General features: G+C 42.7%; 1 protein-coding gene across 2 annotated transcripts in view; it reads right to left on the reverse strand.

Annotated features, from left to right (window-relative positions):
- Positions 1–21,410, reverse strand: part of LOC121292530 (inositol-tetrakisphosphate 1-kinase-like) — a 214,734-nt gene that overhangs the window by 20,121 nt on the left and 173,203 nt on the right. For both annotated transcript variants that reach the window (XM_041214623.1, XM_041214624.1), the window contains exons 6-7: positions 11,956–12,054; positions 9,709–9,749 (exon numbers count right to left, since the gene is read on the reverse strand). In XM_041214623.1, coding sequence (XP_041070557.1) covers positions 9,709–9,749; positions 11,956–12,054 — 140 coding nt within the window. The remainder of the gene's footprint in view (positions 1–9,708; positions 9,750–11,955; positions 12,055–21,410) is intronic.

Consider the following 21,410-nt stretch of genomic DNA (forward strand, 5'->3'; position numbering starts at 1 on the left):
GAAAAGAAAATACTATAAAAGGCAGCCTAAACCTCAAAAACTGATAAGTTTAAATCAAAAATAGACTTCACTGTGACCAATAGTGTCTAGTTTTCTTTCTCTACTCTGTACCTCTCCTTCTCCCTCTCTCCCCTTTCCCACCGTCCCTCTTACTTTGGTCATTATTTATGTACATGCTCCCTGCTTCCATTCTGTAACTGTTATTCATGTAACTATTTGACACACGCTCAAAAAGGGACAATACACCACAACGATAATGATGGGGGTTGAATTTTAATAACTGACTCTCTCTTCACTGTTTTCCTCCCTCCATCTAGGCTTTGAACAATCTGAAATGTTCAGTTCTCTCCCCTGTGCCCCCTCCATATCACATGAAAGAGCTGAGGGTTGGTGATCTGAAAGGATGGTGAGCACGAGACTGGTGCAACCATTCGACAAACTAGGCGCTTGCCTAGGGCAGCAAAATTTGGGGGTGGGGGGGTGTGTGTTAAAAAGCTGGCTGTTTAAAAAAAATCAGCTGAAAGCCACCTCGAACCATAGAAAAGTTACAGCACAGGAGGCCGCCATTTGGCCCATCTTGTCTATGCCAGCCCGAGAACACCCAGGTGCCCTTTCTAATCCCACCTTCCTGCACCTGCCCCATAGCCCTGCAGCTTACAGCACTTTAGGTGCAGATCCAGGTACATTTTAAAAGAGTTTAAAAGTTTCTGCCTCTACCACCAACTTGGGCAGCGAATTCCAAACACCCACTACCCTCTGTGTAAAAAAGTTCTTCATGTCCCCCCTACACCTTCTGCCACTTATCTTGAATCTATGTTCCCTGGTTCTAGAATTCTCCATCAAGGGAAACAATTTTATCCTGTCCACCCTATTCATTCCCCTCATAAATTTTGTACACCTCGAGCAAGTCACTTCTCAGCCTTCTTTGTTCTATGGAAAATAACCCCAACTGATTCAATCTCTCCTCGTAGCTACACTTTTCGAACCCTGGCAACATTCTTGTAAACCTCATCTGCACTCTCTCCAGAGCTAATTTACGTCCTTCCTGTAATATGATGACCAGAACTGCACACAATACTCCAGTTGTGGCCTCACCAGTGTTTTATACAATTCCAACATTATATCCTTACTTTTATATTCTATACCTCTGCCAGTGAAGGAGAGCATTCCATATGCCTTCTTTACAACCTTGTCTACTTGAACTGCTGCCTTCAGGGACCTGTGTACTTGTACGCCAAAATCTTTCACTTCATCTACCCCTCTTAGTATATTCCCATTTATTGTGTAATCCCTGTAACTGTTTGACCTCTCTAAATGTATGACCTCACACTTCCCTATGTTAAAATCCATCTGCCACTTTACCACCCACTCCACAAACCCATCTATATTGTTTTGGAGATTATGGCTATCCACTACTCGGCCAATCTTTGTGTCATCTGCAAGTTTTCCAATCGTGCCCATGTTCATGTCCAAATCGTTAATATATAACACAAACAGCAAGGGTCCCAACACCAAAACCTGTGGAACACCACTTGGGGCACTTTCCATTCGCAAGGGCATCCATCGACCATCACCCTTTGTTTCCTGTTACAAAGCCAACCTTTTATCCAGTTTGCCACATTACCCTGAATCCCATGGGCTTTTACTTTCCTGATCAATCTGCCATGTGGGACTTTGTCAACTGCCTTGCTAAAATCCATGTACACAACATCCATTGCACTACCTTCATCAACCTGTCTTGTCACTTCCTCAAAGAATTCAATCAAATTTGTGAGGCAAAAACCTTCCTTTAATCTATGCTGACCATCCCTGATGAGACCATGCCTTTCCTAATGACAGTTAATCCTATCTCTCAGGATCGATTCTACTAATTTGCTCATCACCGATGTAAGACTAACTGGCCTATAATTGTTTAGTATTTCCTTTGATCCCTTTTTAAACAATGGAACTACATTTGCACTTCTCCAGTCCCTCCCCTGTATCTAGTGAAGATTGGAAAATTATCCTCAGAGCATCTGCTCTGAGTTCCTTCAGCAGCCTCGGAAACAATCCACCTGGCCCTGGTGACATATCAACTTTCAAGGATTTCAACCCTTCGGGTACTTCCTCTCTCATTATGACTATCCGGTCCAATATTTCGCAGTGTCCCTTTTGGACTACGATATCTACATCCTCCTTTTCCTTTGTAAACACGGAGACAAAATATTCATTCAAAACCCTTCCCACAGCCTCTGCATCTACACACAAGTTTCCACCTTCATCTCTGATAGGTCCCACTTGTTCCTTAATTAACCTTTTAGCATTAATGTATTGGTAAAACATTTTTGGGTTATCTTTAACTTTACTTGCTAATCTTTTTTCATGCCCTCTCTTTGATTTCCTTATTCCCTTTTTTACTTCATCCCTGCACGTCCTATATTTGTTTTGGCTATCTGCAGTGCTTAGTTCTTTGTGCCTATCGTACACTTTCTTTTTCTGTTTGATCTTCCCCTGTATTCCTCTAGACAACAGTGGGGGGGGGGGGTCTAGATTTGGCAGTACCACTCTTATTTTTGTAGGGGACATGTCTACTTTGTACAATTAGGATCTCGCTTTTTAGTGCTTCCCACTGGTTTTCCACTGTTTTATCCTCCAGCAGTGCTGTCCAGTCTACCTCAGCCAAGAAATCCATGAAGCTGCCCGAAGGTTGGGCAGAAGCAACGGTTACCATTGGGAGCAACTGTCAGCAAAGCTGACAGCTCTGATTTTCTTTCAAAGCCAGTTTAGCACAAAGTTGCCCGAAAGGAAGCAGCAGTTCCTGCTTTCAGCAAGTCAGTTTCTGACAGTTGCTGCGAGTGCAAACTGACTGCAGAGCTGTGACTAGAGGATCAACAGGTGCAGGAAAGACAGAACTGTTCTTCCAATCACAGGTCGCTCTCTCAGTGTGGCTTTGTTCTGTTTGAAGGAGTTACCTGCTCTGTCACAGCTTCTCACGCAACATTTGAACATACTGGAAAAGTCAAATGAATGCAGGGGGTGGTAGATTTGCAGGTACATGTTAGCAGTATGGAGGAGGCTGGAGCCAAGGGCATGGGGGGAGGGGGTGGAGAAAACTTTCCAAGGGAAAATCGGCAGAAATTAGCATACCACATTGGGGCGAAGAGAGAGCGCGCGAAAGAGGGACAGCGCACGCGAGAGGGAGGAAGAATGAACAAGAAAACACGGGGAGGCGGTAGTATAGTGGGATTGTCACTGGACTCGTATTCCAGAGACCCAAAGAAACCGCTCTGGGGATCCAGGTTTGAATTTAATAAAACAATCTGGAGTTAAAAGGCTAATGACCATGAAACCATTGCTGATTGTTGTAAAAACCCAGCTGGTTCACCAATGTCCTTTAGGGAAGGAAACCTGCCATCCTTACCTGGTCTGGCCTACATGCAACTCCAGACCCACAGCAACGTGGTTGACTCTTAAATGCCAAAAATGCTAGGTACCTAAGAGTTCCACGTTTCCAACCATTCAGAAAGCTCCTGAGTGATCTCATGATGATGCGGCTGTTGAGCATGTTAATCCATGAGTGGCGCCAAGGGAACATTTTGCTGCAGAACGATGGGAGGCTGAGACTGGAGGGTGAGGGCAGGCAATGGAAAACAACTACTCACAAGTTTGACAATTTGAGCAGTTGAGGGAGAGTGGGACCAATGCGGAACAAGCATTAGCGCCATTTTACTGTATTCAATTTTGAAAGTTAATTAGCAAGGGGGGGGTGTGCAAGGCTAAAGATGTGCCAAGGGTGCCCAATGCTCTTGCACCAGCCCTGGTTGAGTAGGCTCTACTCAAGAGTGCAAGGCCCACGCATTTTCCAGCAGAATGCCCCAACAGTGCATCGTTCACTTTTACTATTATGCTTTTTATAGCAGTGTGTTCACTCCCCTGGTTTTAGGAATGCAGAAAGCATGAATGGGGCTATTCAACAGGACTGCCGAAAACACAACAGCAACAATACATCCCTCACAGTTTGTGCAGGACAAGGAAAGCTGGAAGGCAGCAATAAATCTGTCCAAGGAAAGACGTCTGGAGGCGAGAGAATTCCCCTGGAGGGGTTGACAGTGGAATTTGCAGCTCAAGGTTGGCGCAACATTGAAGCTGGAGTTGAAGTCTCAAATCAAGTGCCAGCGTTATCAGCAGTAAAATTATCTTTAAAAATTCCATGGTCTATACAAAGGAGTCAGAAAACCTTTATATGAAATGATAATGCTCAGGGCCTCATCATGTACTGTCTTGAAACAATGTGGTGGATTCTAACCCCACTCTTTCATCCTTTTTTTTTTTAAAAGTCAAAAAACTCTTGTGCCTTTAGAATGTTGCTATAGGTTTTACATCATTTCCAGTGAACAGCCGGGCAAATTAGGGAAGCTCAGTCCAAGTCCTCGCAACCAGCTTCGTGCTGGCCAATGAACTTAAAAGACATATTGGCCACCAAATGTCTTCACGAGTTCTCTTCTTGCTCAAATTCCTAACGCCACAACACTGGCTACACTTCATATAAAGTACCGCATTGGTTGTAAACTGCTTTTGCAAGGCCCGAGAATTGTGAAAGGCAGTGTACAAATTCCTTGCAAGTCTTCGAATGTGTTACCGCCTTCCAAATCTGTGCCCATTTTTCTCACAACTCCCATGTTAAGCCATCTAATCATAGCCAGAAAATCACTTACAATGGCATCTCTTCCTGCTCCCCTCCAGTGTCCCCCAAGAATCTATCCTCGTCCCCTCCTATATCTCAACTACCTGTGACATTATCCATTAAGTTTTCACATGCATGCTGATGACAACTAGCTTTATCTCACTACCACCACCTCTCTCAACTTCTCCACTGTTGCTAAATTATCAGGCTGCCTTTTTTTTAATTCATTCATGGAATGTAGGTTTCGCTGGCTGGGCCAGCATTCATTGCCCATCCCTAGCTGCCCTTGAGAAGGTGGTGGTAAGCTGCCTTCTTGAACCGCTGCCCTCCATGCGCTATAGGTACACCCACGGTGCTGTTAGGAAGGGAATCCCACAATTTTGACCCAGCGACGGTGAAGGAACAGCGATATATTTCCAAGTCAGGATGATGAGTGACTTGGAGGGGAACTTCTAGGTGGTGGTGCTCCCACGTATCTGCTGCCCTTATCCTTCTAAGTGGTAGTGGTCGCGGATTTGGAAGCTGCTCCCTAAGGAGACTTGGTGAATTCTTACAGTACATCTTGTAGATGGTACATACTGCTGCTACTGTGTGTTGGTGGTGGAGGGAGTGAATGTTTGTGGATGTGGTGCCAATCAAACAGACTGCTTTGCCCTGGATGGTGTCTAGCTTCTTCAGTGTTGTAGGAGCTGCACTCATCCAGACAAGTGGGGAGTATTCCATCACATTCCTGACTTGTGCCTTGTAGCTGGTGGACAGGCTTTGGGGAGTCAGGAGGAGAGTTACTTGTTGCACAATTCCTAGCTTCTGACCCGCTCTTGTAGCCACAGTATTTATATGGCTAGTCCAGTTCAGTTTCTGGTCAATGCTGTTTCAGGATGTTGATAGTGGGGGAATCAGTGATGGTAATGCCACTGAACATCAAGGGGCGATAGTTGGATTCTCTCTTGTTGGAGATGGTCATTGCCTGACACTTGTGTGGCGCCACCATTACTTGCCACTTGTCAGCTCAAGCCTGGATATTGTCCAGGTCTTGCTGCATTTAGACATGGACTGCTTCACTATCTGAGTTGTCGTGAATGGTGCTGAACATTGTACAACCAGTGAACAGCCCCACTTCCGACCTTACGATGGAAGGAAAGGTCATTGATAACGCAGCTGAAGATGATTGGGCCTAGGACACTACCCTGAGGAATTCCTGCAGTGACGTCCTGTAGCTGAGATAATTGACCTCCAACAGCTACAAGTATCTTCCTTTTCCTTTGTGCTAGGTATGACTCCGACCAGCGGAGAGTTTCCCCGATTCCCACTGACTCCAGTTTTGCTAGGGCTCCTTGGTGCCAAACTCGACCAAATGCTGCCTTGATGTCAAGGGCAGTCACTCTCAGCTCACCTCAGGAGTTCAGCTCTTTTGTCCATGTAATGAGGTCAGGAGCTGAGTGGCCCTGGCAAAACCCAAACTGGGCATCAGCGAGCAGGTTATTGCTAAGCAATTGCCGCTTGATAGCGCTGCTGAATACCCCTTCCATTACTTCTGGAGGAGGCCAAGATGGATCATCCACTCGGCACTTCTGGCTGACGATTGTTGTGAATGCCTTATCTTTTGCACTGCTCTGCTGGGTTCCTCCATCATTGAGGATAGGGATATTTGTGGAGCCACCTCCTCCAGTGAGTTGTTTAATTGTCCATGACTGGATGTGGCAGGACTGCAGAACTTAGATCTGATTCGTTGGTTGTGGAATCACTGAGCTCTGTCTATCACTTGCTGCTTATGCTGTTTGGCATGCTCCTGGCATGCCCTCCTGCATTCTTCATTGGCATCTTCATCTGCGGCAGACAGGTTGATTAGCATATTTTCCCCTCTTGTTGGTTCCCTCACCACCTGCCGCAGGCCCAGTCTAGTAGCTATGTCATTTAGGACTCGGCCAGCTTGGACAGTAGTGGTCCTACCAAGCCACTCTTGGTGATGAACATTGACGTACCCCACCCAGAGAACATTCTGCACCCTTGCCACCCTCAATGCTTCCTCCAAGTGATGTTCAACATGGAAGAGCACTGATTCATCAGCTGAGGGAGGGTAGTAAGTGCAGGAGGTTTCCTTGCCTATGTTTGGCCTGATGCCATGAGACTGGGAGTCAATGTTGAGGACTTAACCTTGCTGGTTAAGGTGATTCCAGGTTTTTTTATTGAATTCAAATTCATCTACCATGGCAGGATTCGTCCCCAGAGCATAACCCTGGGTCACTGGATTATTAGTCCAGCAACACTACCACTACGCCATCGCATCTCCTTAAATAAACGCTGATCTGACATCCAATACTGGAGGAGTAAAAATATCCACCAATTAAATATTGAGAAGTCTGAAGTCATTGTTTTCAAATCACTACTCCAAACTCCATTCCCTAGTTACCGACTTAATCCCTCTCCCTGGCAACAGCTTGAGATTAGGCATTTTAATTCTGGCCCCTTCAGCGTCCCTGAATTTAGTGCTCCACCATTGGTGGCTGTGCATTTCATTGCCTTGGGCCTAAACTCTGGAACAGCCTCCCTAGGCCTTTCTCCGCTCTCCACCTTGTTTTCCTTCATTACGACATTCCTTAATATCTCTCTCTTTCACCAAGCTTTTGGTCGTCTTACCTAATATTTCCTTATGTGGCTCGGTGCCGTATTTTGCTTTGAAAGGCTCCTGTGGGACATTTCATTACGTTAAGGGCACTTTATAAATATAAGTTGGGTATTGTTCTAAATGCAAGTCTTTCTTTATTGTCAATGACAGCAGTAGGAGAGTGAAGGCAGTTGTCCACTAGTTTCCTGCTCGTTCAAGGTGGGTGGTTCACATCAGATTAATAGTGACATTGGCAGAGAATGATCTGCATCCTTTCAGATTATTTAGGTTCAATATTAGTGTTGTCTCAGCACAGTGTGTGTTATTGGGTTTTCAGCCTTCAGGCAGTACATATTTGTACATTCCCTGGTAATCTTACAAACAAGCCCATATTTGGAGCTTCTGCAGCCAAATCAAACATCCAAGCAGGAATTAAACAAACCCTCATCCATAACAGTGGCTCCTCAGAGTCTGTTTTAATATATTGTAGCTAGCTTTCCAGAAGATATAAAGGTTTCCAGAAGAGTTGGGAGTGCTGTGCACATCAAAACAGTATGCCTTGTTCATCAATGCTATCAAGCGAAGATGCTTAATGAATGCTCTGCTGCTTTACGTTTGACTTGAGGGCTAGCACAGGAACTATTCATAGATTTGAATTGGGCTTCATCCAATTAACTGTAGATAGAGAATTGGTGTTTGATGTCCAGATATTATCCATCGCCTCCTGGATCTCACTAGCATAACAACAAAAGTAGCACTATTTTAAGAAGAAATGTCTCCAGGCCTTCAAACATGCACTCTACGGAATTGGAAGTTCTTAAAGAGCAAACTGAAAGCAACCCCCAGCATTCCATGAAAGAATGTCAAGAGTGCAGTAAGATGTGCTCAAGAAGAAATTGACTAGGGCAAGTGATTTACTGCTCAGAGCCATTTTGGTCAGAGGCTGGTATACAAACTATCTAAGCCTCAGTGAAAGCTTGCCAAGGTGTTAATGGGTTTGTTCAGATTCTTACACCTCATCGTTACTGGTTTAGAAGCAATACGACCTTCACAACTAAGTAGGAAGATCAGATGAATCAAATGCGATTCTTTTAAGAATCACCGCCTCTATCACGTTTTGTGCAATATTGTAGTGCTCGGGCAGCAATCTGCCCTGCAAGGAGCAAGAGTAGGACTTTGTAGGTATTCTACACCAAATGGCTTGGCCTAATGATGGGTAATACTTCCTGTATTGTAGGAGTAACCTCTTAACCTTTGCATAAACTGTAGACCTTGGATGCAATTTTGACAGAGTGATAGGCAAAATGGACAACACTGGATCCACTATGTGTTACACAAATCTCACCATTTTCAATTCCATCGATTTTAATTAAGAGGCATCATAATGGCTGATCCAATAACATTCGTCTCACAATAGCACTCAAAGTCTACATTACCCAGGCCCCTCCACCCCACCAGCCTTGTTTGGACAGCTTAGCTCAGTTCGTCAAACTCTTGCCTGAATTACAACAATCTGGCTTTGACCCCCAAGCGAGGAAATGAGTTTATAACTGCGGCTGACACCTCAGGGCAGAACTGCGATGTCTGAAGATTCTTCATCTTCAAGATGAGATGTTGAAGTTCAGGTGGAAGTCAAACCTCCATTGGCACATTCCTCCATTAACTAGCAATGTCAAAAGTAAAATAAATTAACTAAAATGACTGCTCTGAGTACTTGTACAACAATACTGCAAATGAAAAATAATTCACTAGCGTCAGATCTTTGAGATGCTGCTGACAGACACAGGACACTATACGAATGCTGGTTTTTCTTTTTCTTTTAAAACCTACATAGTTCTGCCCTCACTACAAATGAATGTTTGAAAACTCAAACAAATCTCATCAAAAGCTGACGCTCGTATAGTTCTCAGAAAAATCCAGTTTGCCGGCTTTAGTCTTCAATAACAACTGCACAGGCCAACAAGAGCCAACTGTTATTAACTAGTCTTAGACTTGTGATTGTAACAAGGAACATGCATTCAGTGCTTTAATGTCTATAAATTCTGGCAATATTAGTGCAAATGGTGAACCCTGTATGCAACTTCTGTTAACAGGATGTTCATGATAAAAATGAGTCAGGGATGGTTTTAATAAATATCTCAAAGCCCACCAGTATAAAAATAATCATCAGTGAAAATACCACCAGACAAAATGGGTACTGCTGGGTTCATCTATAATTCATCACTGAGTTACAAGCAATAAGTTCTTCACGATTATATAAAAGGATCAAATAGATCAACTACGGATTCTAAGAAAACTCTTACCAGAATCTTTCAATTCTCAAACGGTTCATACATAGAAAAGCACATACAGAAATGAGGGCATTAAGTAAACCTGGTCTCGGTTTAGCGTAGCTAAGTTATTTCTTACAAATCTTGTCTCATCTCGTGTTGTTACTCACCTCATGAGAGTTGGTGCCATGTGCCACTCTAGTTTTGCAAACTATGAAAAGAAACAAGAGATCATTAAAATGCTTGGAGTGACCAAGACAACAGCCTGACAACCCTGCCCCCACCTCCTTCAGACTAACTTGTATGAAGATAGGTTTATTTGTAGAAACAATAACATTGTGCAGTTCCACGCATCAAACTTTGGACCAATTAGTCTGGTCAGCTACAAGACAGATCAACTAGGAAACACACAGCGGTGACTAAGAGGGACCAACAAGCATGTACAAGCATATGGACATAAGATTACATGGGATATACAATGAAACAGGCTAATAGGCCCAACCAATCCATGCCAGTGTTTATGCCCCCTCCCATCTTCCCTCTTCTAAATTTATCAAACCCTCTATTTCTTTCTCTCTCATATGTTTGGCCAGCTTTCTCTCAAATGCATCTACACCATTTGCTTCACCCACTCCCTGTGGTACCGAGTGCCACATTCTCACCACTCTTTGGGTGAAGATATTTTTTCTGAATTCCCTATTGGACTTCTTAGTGACTATCTTATACTGATGGCCTCTAGTTATGCTCTTGTCCACAAGAGGAAACGATCTCTCTATATCCACGCTCTCAAAACCTTTCATAACTTTAACAATCTTTAGGTCACCCCTCTGTTTACTTTCCCCAAGAGGAGCAAGAGCTCCTCATCATCCTCTTCATCTTTTCCTGAAATGAATACCCATGCATTTCTGTAATCTTCCATATACCCTTCATAGTGCCTCAACATCCTTTTATAATATGGAATATGAAGGAGCCAATATCGTCCCAAAGAGGCAAAGTGGTACAAGAATTCCTGTTGACCCTAATCATGCCAAAGGCCAGGATTGTACCACTACGGGAAAACCTTGGCACAGTCCCAGGCTGGCTGCAGACTGTACCAAAATACCAAGGAGCAAGTTGGTACAGTGGAGGGTCATTGTGGAAGCTCCCAGACTTTGCTGTGTTATCAGGAGGAATGAGCCTCTGCACCTGAGAGATTTTTTGTTTTTTTTTAAATAAATTAAACATTTAAAATATCAGGAGACTGGTCAACAGAGGTCACTGTCAGCCACCTCTTAGGGAGCAGTTATTGAACAATAGTGACAGGGGCCTCAACACAATACAAAAACAGAATTACCTGGAAAAACTCAGCAGGTCTGGCAGCATCGGCAGAGCAGAAAAGAGTTGACGTTTCGAGTCCTCATGACCCTTCAAACAGAACTGGGTTGAAGGGTCATGAGGACTCGAAACGTCAACTCTTTTCTTCTCCGCCGATGCTGCCAGACCTGCTGAGTTTTTCCAGGTAATTCTGGTTTTGTTTTGGATTTCCAGCATCCGCAGTTTTTTGTTTTTATTTTTGTCTCAACACAATCGGTTATCTATCCCCTGAGCTGTGGGATAGTGCATGGCATTGTGGAGAATTGAGGGAAGGGTGAACTAAATTAAAATGAAGCGTTAGCAGAAATAAGCAGACTTGGATTGTCTCATTATCTCAGATGCTACATGTCTCAAAGGGAGGTAACTTTCAGAAGAAAACAGTTGGGGAGAGTGGCACTTTGTACAGTGGGACTCTGGCCATACGGTGATATGACGTGAGGTGGTTTGTGTCCATGACCACACAGATCAAATTTTAGATCGTAGCCAGGCCTAAACAGGGGCAAGTTAAGGGTAGGCACATCCGCATTAAGAGGGAGGAACAGAAGAATGAAATAAAAAGTAAGAGGGCATCAAGTGCTCACAGGCTACTCTCACGCTCGTTTTTTTTAATAAAATGGCTGTAAACTGGGACCAGATCAGCCACACAATCGGTTGGGCAGGAGGAGAGGACAGATGGAAAGCTGGGAAAAATGTATGGCAATTTTTCAAAAGCAACATTTTTAAATTCTAGAAGGAACTATTTCTGAGGTTGTCATGCGATCGTGGGACTGGACAAGACAGGGTAGCTCCCCCAGTTTTTCAGAAGATAGGCAGCTACATTTTTACAGGCCTCTTTGGCAAGTCTACTTGCTGTACTGCTTCCAAAATAAAATGAGAATTCATGCTCTCCTTGTATAGAAGCAGCCACAAGACGTTTATTACAATCACCAAAGTCCACTTCAAAATTGTTACAGGAAATGCTTGAACTAATTTATTACTTATTTGGGGCCATTTTGTATCAAAAGAGGAACCACAGTAAGTCCGCAGCTGCTGCTTGTATATTGCTTTAGTTTCTAAACACTTACTGAATGGGAATGTCAGCTTGTGCTTCTCAATCTCTGCCATAGTATCCTCCCCACACTGACTGCTGAGTTCCATGAAGGGAGGGGAACAAACTCTTTCATCTGCAAAAGAAGAATTCAATGATTTCAGCAGAAATGTGCTCACATGCACTGAGCTGTAGCGCACTCTTTATCAAACCTTTTGGCGAAAATCATTCATCCAGGTTCATGAAACAAGTCAGTAAATTGGGGAGAAAACACAAAGCAAGGCATTGCATCACTGCTGCATATCATGACAAAGGAGGTTACATAGAGATTGTTCCTTCTTGGTACCAAGGACACTGCCTTCAACATGTTCTTCACAGTAATATTACTTCGGCATTATGCAGAAGAGTATATTTAGAAAGCTGTAAGTTTGTAACAGTTCATTGCTCAATTTGATAGACATTCAGATATTTTACAGTTTCAACAAGTGTGGTGGAGCTTTGATGGGAACGGCATGGATCAGGAATCGAATTAAGGAACCCAGAGCCACAGGCCCAACGATTAGGATTTTAAATCAACTGAGGAAAGATTGGCTGCTTCTCACTAGGGACAGGGGGTGAGAGAGAGGATTTCTTTATGTGCATTAGAGTTCAAAAAGTTGAGATGAAACAGTGAGAAAGAACTGAAGACAGTTCGGAGATAGGCAAGAACAATAGGTCAATTACATTTGATGCGCCACATTCCTAAAATAGACTGGGTGTTAATGGTATGTAAATGATATTGTTAGGATACATAGGTGAACAGCATTGTTTAATTAAGTACTTCGAACACATAAATAAGGGACAGCTGGAACACTGGGTGCTTGGGGGAGAGCTGTGAGACTGAACAAAGTCAATCAACTTTCTCAATAAAGAAAAGCTGTGTGTCTTTGTTTTGACTTCAACAACCAGCTTTGTATCCTGTTAACCAGAAATGGAAAGGGATATAGGTGGTCACATTTGGATCTATTTATTTATTTACACACACGGGACTATTTTCCAGATCAGTATATTTCTGGTTTGAGGAATGAAACGTTGCTTGATTTCGCTCTGGGAAATGAAATGAGTTGTCTTTTTATTTATATAATTAGTGAGGGAACAGAACAACAACTGAGAAATAAAAGTCACAGCATAAATAGATAGAAAAGGATAATGAGCTGTCATAGATAAGGATGCTGGGACTAGGAAGACAGTTCAGGAAGTCACCAAGGTACAAATGGATCTGGACCAAATCAACTGGACAGAAAAGTAACCATATAGAATAAAAAATCCCCACAGTGGGAAATCTTCATATGTGGGATGGATAGAATACAAAATGGATTTATTCTTAAAAGGTAAAAAAGGTACACTGAAGAACTGACATTCTTGGATAGAGAGATTAAAGTCAAGTATGAAAAGAGTATATGAAAAGGGAATAAAGTTATGGCACAACTGATGGTAAATGCTGAGTTGGTCAAATCCCAAAGGGATACTTGAAACAACTGCCACAACTTGCTTTGCAATTTGTATAAATTTTGAGGTGCATGCCTTGAATTCAGTCATAAGACTATCAAGTTTTAAAGGTTTTTACAAAACTAAATTAAAATCATTTCTCTTATTAATAAATGTAGAAACACATACATAGATCTACAAATTACTACTATGATAACTTCCAAGTCCCCTCCTTACTCTGACTCCCAGTTACACCTTCGTTGAGGCAATAGTAAGACACAAATTTCAAAAGACCCAGGCAAGATGACACACAATACCCTGAACCAGTCGCTTTCAAAGGCTTTACTACAGCAGTATCTCACCAAGAAACTCAATATTGAAATACATGCAACAGTATGAAGTTGGGTTACACACCCACTGGATATTCACTAAACATGACAGATTTTTTTCAGCAAGTGTACAGCAGCCTCATTCTGTCAGATTTTAACTATTGATGGTGATTCAAAAAAATTAACTCTAAAATTTCTTCTTTGCTCATTTTTATCTCTCTCCATCTTAATCCTATCTTTTTTGCCCTCTACATGATTTTACATTGGAAAAAAACATTCTAACTTACACTTTCTAATTCACACTTTGCATGTTGTTCATATGGACAGAGTCACACTTTGATTATTGATAACCAGAAGTCAGTGTAAAAAGCCCATAGAAAATCCGAGGGTAAGTGTAAGTAATAAACAGAGACCAGCTTTTGTTTGTCACTGACCACAAAAATCTGGGCAATCTAGTTGTGGCAAGAGATGGTGGCAATGGGAGGTGGGGTTCAAGAGGTTTCTAGCAAAGCGCAGACAGAGCTTTTCCACCTTTCAGGAAGGGAACCATATATACAGTTGTTTGCTTGTGTTACAGTCGCTTTTGTATGGGTAACTAGGATCAGTTTCAGTGATCATTTCTAAACGCTTTCAAGCTTGTTCATGCGCTTTTTGGTAAGTACAGCATTCCAAAGAGGCACTGTTCAACAATGGGTCTTACGTAACTATTAAACACAGTGGAAAAAAAATCAGAAAATGCTGGAAGAACTCAGCAGATAAGGCAGCATCTGGGGACTCAAAATGTCAACTCGGTTTCTCTCACCACAGATGCTGCCAGACCTGCTGAGTTTTTCCAGCATTTTCTGTTTTTATTTCAGCTTTCCAGCATCTGCAGTATTTTGCTTTTAAACACAATAAATAGGTCGGTTTCAGATACTTTATGATGCTCAAGAACAGCCAACATGCGAAGTCTTCCATTAACTCTCTTAAGCATTTCACACACTTGGCAATCCCCTTTGAGATCACTTTGAATGTAGATTTGTAATAGTTTAATGCATGCTTCTTACACAATCTCAGCCTTGTCTAAGTTGATGAGAGGGGGATTGGGGTTGCGCATGAAACAATTCCACAGCATTGCACTTCTAGGGGTTCAATCTCATGTGATTCACTGTTGCCCATTCACTCAATGAAATGGTTACCACTTGCATGTGAGATCTATCACCTCTTTGATTATGACATACCAAGAGGGTCAGGAAATCCACATATTTATGGCAATGAACAGAAGTGGCAATACCAATACAAGCATTATGATGGCTAAAAATATAATACACCGACGTGACACCGTGCTCTCGAATGATGTTGCTGATTGGCAAGGAGAAGCTTCTATTAATGGGACTACTTCTTCTGAAGCAGCAAAGGCTCAGAAAAGAATTAGAGGTTTTCAAAATTCTGAAATGTTTTGATCTGGTGAATAGAGAAAAGAAATCCTCAGGCCAGGGAGTCCATGATGGGGAGTCATCAATTTAAAACTGCCACCAGAGTGAGGACAAACATTTCTGTTTAAACACAGATTTGTCAGAGCAGGGAATAGAGATCAGGGGCAGTGATGATGGCATACAAAAGATAGGAAAACGATAATATAAATCGTGGTGAATGCACTTGCTTGGACTAGTTTTGATTATCCTCCAATTTCCCTTTAGATAATTTTAAAGACTTTATTCGCTCTAAAACGGCCTTGATTTTTAAAAAATCTACTTTATTGCAATGCCAAGGACATGACTGAAGATTGGCAGGTGTGATAAATCATGATGCTAGAGGACAGACTCTTTCCCTGTCTTGAATTGCATTGCCTTAGGGAGCTGTTCACCGAATCGAGTCTTGCATTTTTTAATAGTTAAATAGATAAACATTTGAAGCCGAGAGGAAACAGCAAGGCAGTGGGATTAGTTTCAATTCCTCCAGCAGAGATGCAATGGGATGAATGACCTCCCTTCTGCGCTTTACACTTGATTCTAAAAAAGTTGGGGAGGGAAATCATACCTCGTGGTTTCTTGGCATACAGCACGGTATCTAATATAGGGGAGGAGTGGTTCACATTGCAATGCTACATCAATTCTTTTGTTTTCTGGAACATAAAATGCTTGTGTTCTCAAGACTACAAAGAGTATTCAGAAGTGCATGTTTACTGATGTCAAGAACTCAGGTAAAGGAGGAACCTGCATGAGAACATAACCCATACTTCATATCACTGTCTTGACCTATTCCAGTGGATATAATTTCAAATTCCTCTGAGTGAAATACTGAAACTTCAAGTGGAACGCTGTGTCAAACAGCGTCAAATAAAGAAGAATAATGTGAAATCTCCAGGCAGTATAAACAACTTGCATACACGTTCTTGCGGTTAAAATGGAGAGTGCCTTTTAGAACAATACAATTCTATTTATTTGGTGTGACTGCAACTATCTCTTTAGAGTTTAATTGCACATAAAGTGAATTCTGAATAAGCGCCAGTACATTAAAGCGTCCTGGCAAAGGAAGCAGAAATGTCAAGATTTTATGCAGTTTTCTATGCTTGAAAAGGACACAATGGCTTATTTGTTACAATGACACCAATTTTGTACGAATCTCAATAAGCCTGGACTCCAGCTTAATTTTTTGTCAAAGCTAGAACTGCAATGGACTAATCTCATTCCATAAATCCCAATTTATATTAGAGTGTTTATCATCATTAGTTATGTTCAGAGTCACGTTGATCCAGTTACTGTTTGCGCTCTCAATGGCCTTGCAAGTTCCTCTTTCTCTGTACTTCCCTTGCCCTTTCCAGGAACAATCCCGCTTCAATGGGGCCCCATGATAGGATCACAGTAAATCTCTGTGCCTCACATCCTGCACAACTTACCCATGTGGCAAAATCTGCTCATTAATAGGAAAATTTGCTAAATTAAAACCCTTATTAGTTCTGGTTCTTTAATAATCAAACCTAATGCACATGGTGTATATATAGCTGTGGTGCGCAGAAGTGGCACTGACATAACATACTGAAATGGTCTACCACCCAGCTTAAATTCCTATAATCCAACCTAAGTTGAAGACTTATTTACAAACTGGAAGTTAGACTAGCCTCTGGGGGCTAAAGAGAAAGGAACTTTTAGGGTTGAATCCCCTTTAGCACAAACACCAATCTCAAACATATTAGCAAAGCATGGGGAAGGTACAGGTCCCATGCAGTCTGCTCAAACAGGAACTGGACAAATTCCTAAGAGAGGATGGCATCTCAAGTTACAGCTGGTAGATGAGGGGGAGCTGTGATTATTGGTACTCATTCATTAACATAGTTTCCTGGAGTTTGGCTGATTGACTTCAAGGGTTAGAGGAGGAGTTTTACCTAAATTGATTTCTAGCTCACTTTACGTGACATGACGCTCTCTTACGTGACTCATTGGGAGAGCTGATCACACATAGGGATTGCACCATATCTGAATGGGGCTGACATGGTGAACCAAGTGGTCTGTTTCCATCCTTTTGCATATGATGGCAAGCGAGTAAGTCGCCGTAGTGATTTTAACTGGCCGTTCGCTGGGCAGGGTTAAGATCTGCTCTCAGATTTTAAATGCAACTTTAATGGATTGCCATAATGAGGATTCCTTCTAAAGACAACCACGCCTAAAACTCATCCCACCACTGAAAACAATTTAAACTGCAGTGAGATGGATTCTGTCCAAGCTTCCACAAAGAACAGTTAATGTTCACAACCTCATTTAGAGGAATAGGGACACCGTAGACAAGGAAAATGCCAACTTGTGATATCTACACACCATTTTCTTTCTTTCTTTAGGCAGCAAAACTATGAAGCACTTGGATGTACAATTAAGGAAAGGGAAACTCATAATCCAGGAATTAAAAACTCCTGAGTTACAAACCATCTACCTTGCTGTTTTAAAGTGTTACGCACGCCCTATACTGGCAAAGAAGCAGAACAAATGTTAAAAACTTAAGTGTTGTAAAGCCAGATTATATTCAATGTAATCTCCCAGTTTGAGAGACTGAATGTAACAACATCCTGTTGTCATTTAAACCTCTGGCAAACATCATTTGAAGTACAGCAGAGGACAGGTCTTTGCTCACAATCTCCTGTGTTTGACAGAGCGAGTAGCTCACATGGCTGTCCTAGAAGGCTTTAAATATTACTGTCAATCTACAGGCGAGGGCTGAAAAGATTCAACGCACTACAGCCTCTGAAATTCTTGTCCCCAAACACTTTCTGTTGGCAAGAGCAATGGCAAACTAAGTAATTCTGCTCCTGTCACTACAAATTATTGTATTTAGAGAATGGGGACAAGAGGGGAGACTGGTACCCAATTAGGGGTGTGTGTGGGCAGGAAACAAGAGCTAGGCATAGAGAGATCATTTAAAAAGCAAATGACAATCATAACTGGGCTTGACATTACTTCTGGAAATGGATGAGCAGGGAGCAGAGGGTCAATGCAGCCCCACGATTCTCTGATGCCTCCCTTCAAGTCCTGATCAAGGCTGTGGCAGACAGGCATGGCCAGAGGTGGCCATGGATGTCAGCAGCCTCACATTCCTTTCAAGAGTGCAAACACACTTTCTTCACAAAATCAAGCCTCTCATCTCAAGCATTGGCAACTCTGTGTCACTGCATGAGCAACTGCGTTTCACTCTCTCTTTTCATGCACCTTTTTCCACACCAGAATCATGGATCCCCACTGGGTTCTGCCAACTATACACAAACGTGCCCCAGGCCCTTCATGTTCCCCGTGCTTGCCATTTGAAAATCGCTAACTGTTGTTCCCCATACTCCTAAAGAACTACAAGAAGCTAACTGGGGGCTTGCAGGTTACCAACTCCCACTTCCACCGTACTTAGGGAAATCTAGACATGTCAATGAGGTGGGAACAAGCGACACCTTTTGTGTGTGCGATTTTCTGTGGTTGCTTGTACCTGAGCTCACCCTCAGGGTGACTGAAAGTTCAACATAAGTTCACAGTTTTTAAAAATTCTTTCATGGGATGTGGGCATTGCTGGCAAGGCCAGCGTTTATTGTGGTGGTAAGCCACCTTCTTGAACAGTTGCAGTCCATGTGGTGTAGGTACACCCATGCGGTTGTACGGGAGTAAGTTACAGGATTTTGATCCAGCAACAATGAAGGAACAGCAATAAAGTTCTAAGTGAGGATGATGTGTGGCTTGGAGAGGAAGTTCCAGGTGGTGGTGTTCCCATGCATCTGCTGCCCTTATCCTTCTAGATGGTAGAGGTTGTGGGTTTGGAATGTGTTACTGTAGGAGCATTGGTGAGTTGCCGCAGTGCATTTTGTATATGGTACACACTGATGCTACTACTGTGCATTGGTGTTGGATGAAGTGAATATTGATGGTGGTGCATGGGGTCTCAATCAAGCAAGCAAGCAAGCTGTTTTGTCCTGGATGATGTCGAGTTTCTTGAGGGTTGTTAGAGCTGCACTCATCCAAGCAAGTGGTGAGTATTCCATCACACTCCTGACTTGTGCCTTACAGATGGTGGACAGGCTTTGGAGAGTGAGGTGGTGAGTTACTCACTGCAGAATTCCTAGCCTCTGATCTGTTATTGTTGCCACTGTATTTATGTGGCTGGTCCAGTTCAGTTTCTGGTCAATGGTAACCCTCAGGATGTTGATAGTGGGGGTTTCAGCAATGGCAATGCCATTGAATGTCAATGGGGGATGGTTGGATTCTGTCTTGTTGGAGATGATCATTGCCTGGCATTCGTGCGGCACGAGTATTACTTGCTGCTTTTCAGCCCAAGCCTGGATATTGCCCAGGTCTTTCTGTGTTTAGACATGAACAGCTTCAGTATCTGAGGAGTCACGAATGGCGCTGAACATTGTGCAATCAGCAGCAAACACCTTCACTTCTAATTTTATGATGGAGGGAAGGTCATTGTTGAAGCAGCTGAAGATGGTTGGGTCTAAGACACTAACTTGAAGAATTCTTGCTGTTATGTTCCAAGATTGACTTGTTTCTAAACAGAACTAGAAAAGTGATAATCACATTACTACTGGTATCTTTATGATACCAAAATATCCCAAGGTGTGTCACAAAGGAAGGAGTAGGGATCAGACAGGAGTAAAAGCTGGGCAGAGAATTCATGGAGGTGGCTACTGAAGTAGGTTTTTAAACAGACTTTTGAAGGCGAGTGAGATGTAGCAAGGACGAGGGGGAAGGAAGACAATTCCAGGGTGCAATTCCTGCCTTCCCATCACATCCCTCCCTCACACCCCACCTCCACCCACCCAACGCCCCCTCACCCCACCCTAAAAACACCGAAAGCCTATGTGCCCTGACAGCAAAGGTGAGGCAGAAGGAAGGATGCATCATAATCTGGTCACAGTGAAAACCCAGCCGTGCTTATCCAAAGGTGAGGAATCTGAAGTCAAAAACATTTTGGATTTGACTCAGGTCTAGCAGGACAGTACACCAGTCAGAGAAGCTCTTAAAAGTTTGGTTTAGATCTCTCAATACAGGGTAAAACTCAAGGCACAAAACAAAACATTACTCATTTTCCTGAGGAGTTATTTTTGAAAAACAGAAGTTCTAGACATCTGTGTCTTTCAAAATTATTTTTCTTCCCAATGCCTCCGTCACAAACTCCTCTTGATATCTTAGTTGGGAAGATGACTGTCAAGTGAGACAGTGAATGAAACAGCCAAGCAAGGTCCTTAATCTGATTCCTGGTATGTGCCATGCTAGCTGGTTAACAGATACTACTTTGGCTCACTGCACACAGAGAGTAGGAGCATGGAGATGAGACAGAAGAAAGATTTACTACGGACAGCAAGCAAAAAATAGGATCCCATGAGTTCTGCCTTAAAGTGAGCATATATGGGCATCAGCTGTGAAAAGGATTAGCCTTGGTTGTGATGTCCCTTGCACATAAATAACCTCCTGGCACTCCAAACCCAGGCTCTCACACGATGTACAACTATTTGGACAAAGTGCCAGAACATGGTCAATGCCAAGGAGCTGCATCCCAACACTGGCACCTTTCAAAGGGAGAGGTCAAAACTGGAATGGGTAGGGGAACATAGCGTTTCAAGTCTCCACACATTTCCCTACAGCCAAGAGTTTACCACAATTATCTCCGATGGCACTCCATGATCAGTCGAAGGTGGTGAGGAACAGTTAGCTACCATTAGTGTCTCCCTCATTGACAGGGAATGGTCTTGTTGCTGTGCAGCTTTTTTTTTTTAAGCAGCCTGGCTGCAAGGTGACAAATCTCACCTAGCATGAAGCAGGCAAACTGAGCAACACATAGCCCTGGGACTCAAACCTATGGTTCTGGCAGAGTAAAGCCGCCAAAAGGCTGAACTACTACCCAACAGTTCTAAACAAACAAAATAGTGCTTCAAAAAAAAAAAAAAAAATTAAGAAATTGGGTGCATTGCTGATTTTCAGATTTCACGTTTAGAATGCAGGACTTCCAACTGACAGAGAGGAGTTTAGGTAGTGTTTTAAATGAGCAATCAGATCGTTCAGTGGTTTTAGCTGGGGTATCCTCAGCAATAGAGGCAGGTGACCGAGCATTGAAAGGTAGGGCTGTCTGTGGACCTAGCTATCTGATGCAATGACAATAACCTGCCTTAGAAGTTGAAAGTGGAATGAATTAGGAGTTTATTTGTAATAGGTATGAAGATGAGAAATGGATGAGGGGAATATGTGGA

The sequence above is a fragment of the Carcharodon carcharias genome, chromosome 20 (genome assembly GCF_017639515.1).
Source record: "Carcharodon carcharias isolate sCarCar2 chromosome 20, sCarCar2.pri, whole genome shotgun sequence".
NCBI classification, from domain to species: domain Eukaryota; kingdom Metazoa; phylum Chordata; class Chondrichthyes; order Lamniformes; family Lamnidae; genus Carcharodon; species Carcharodon carcharias.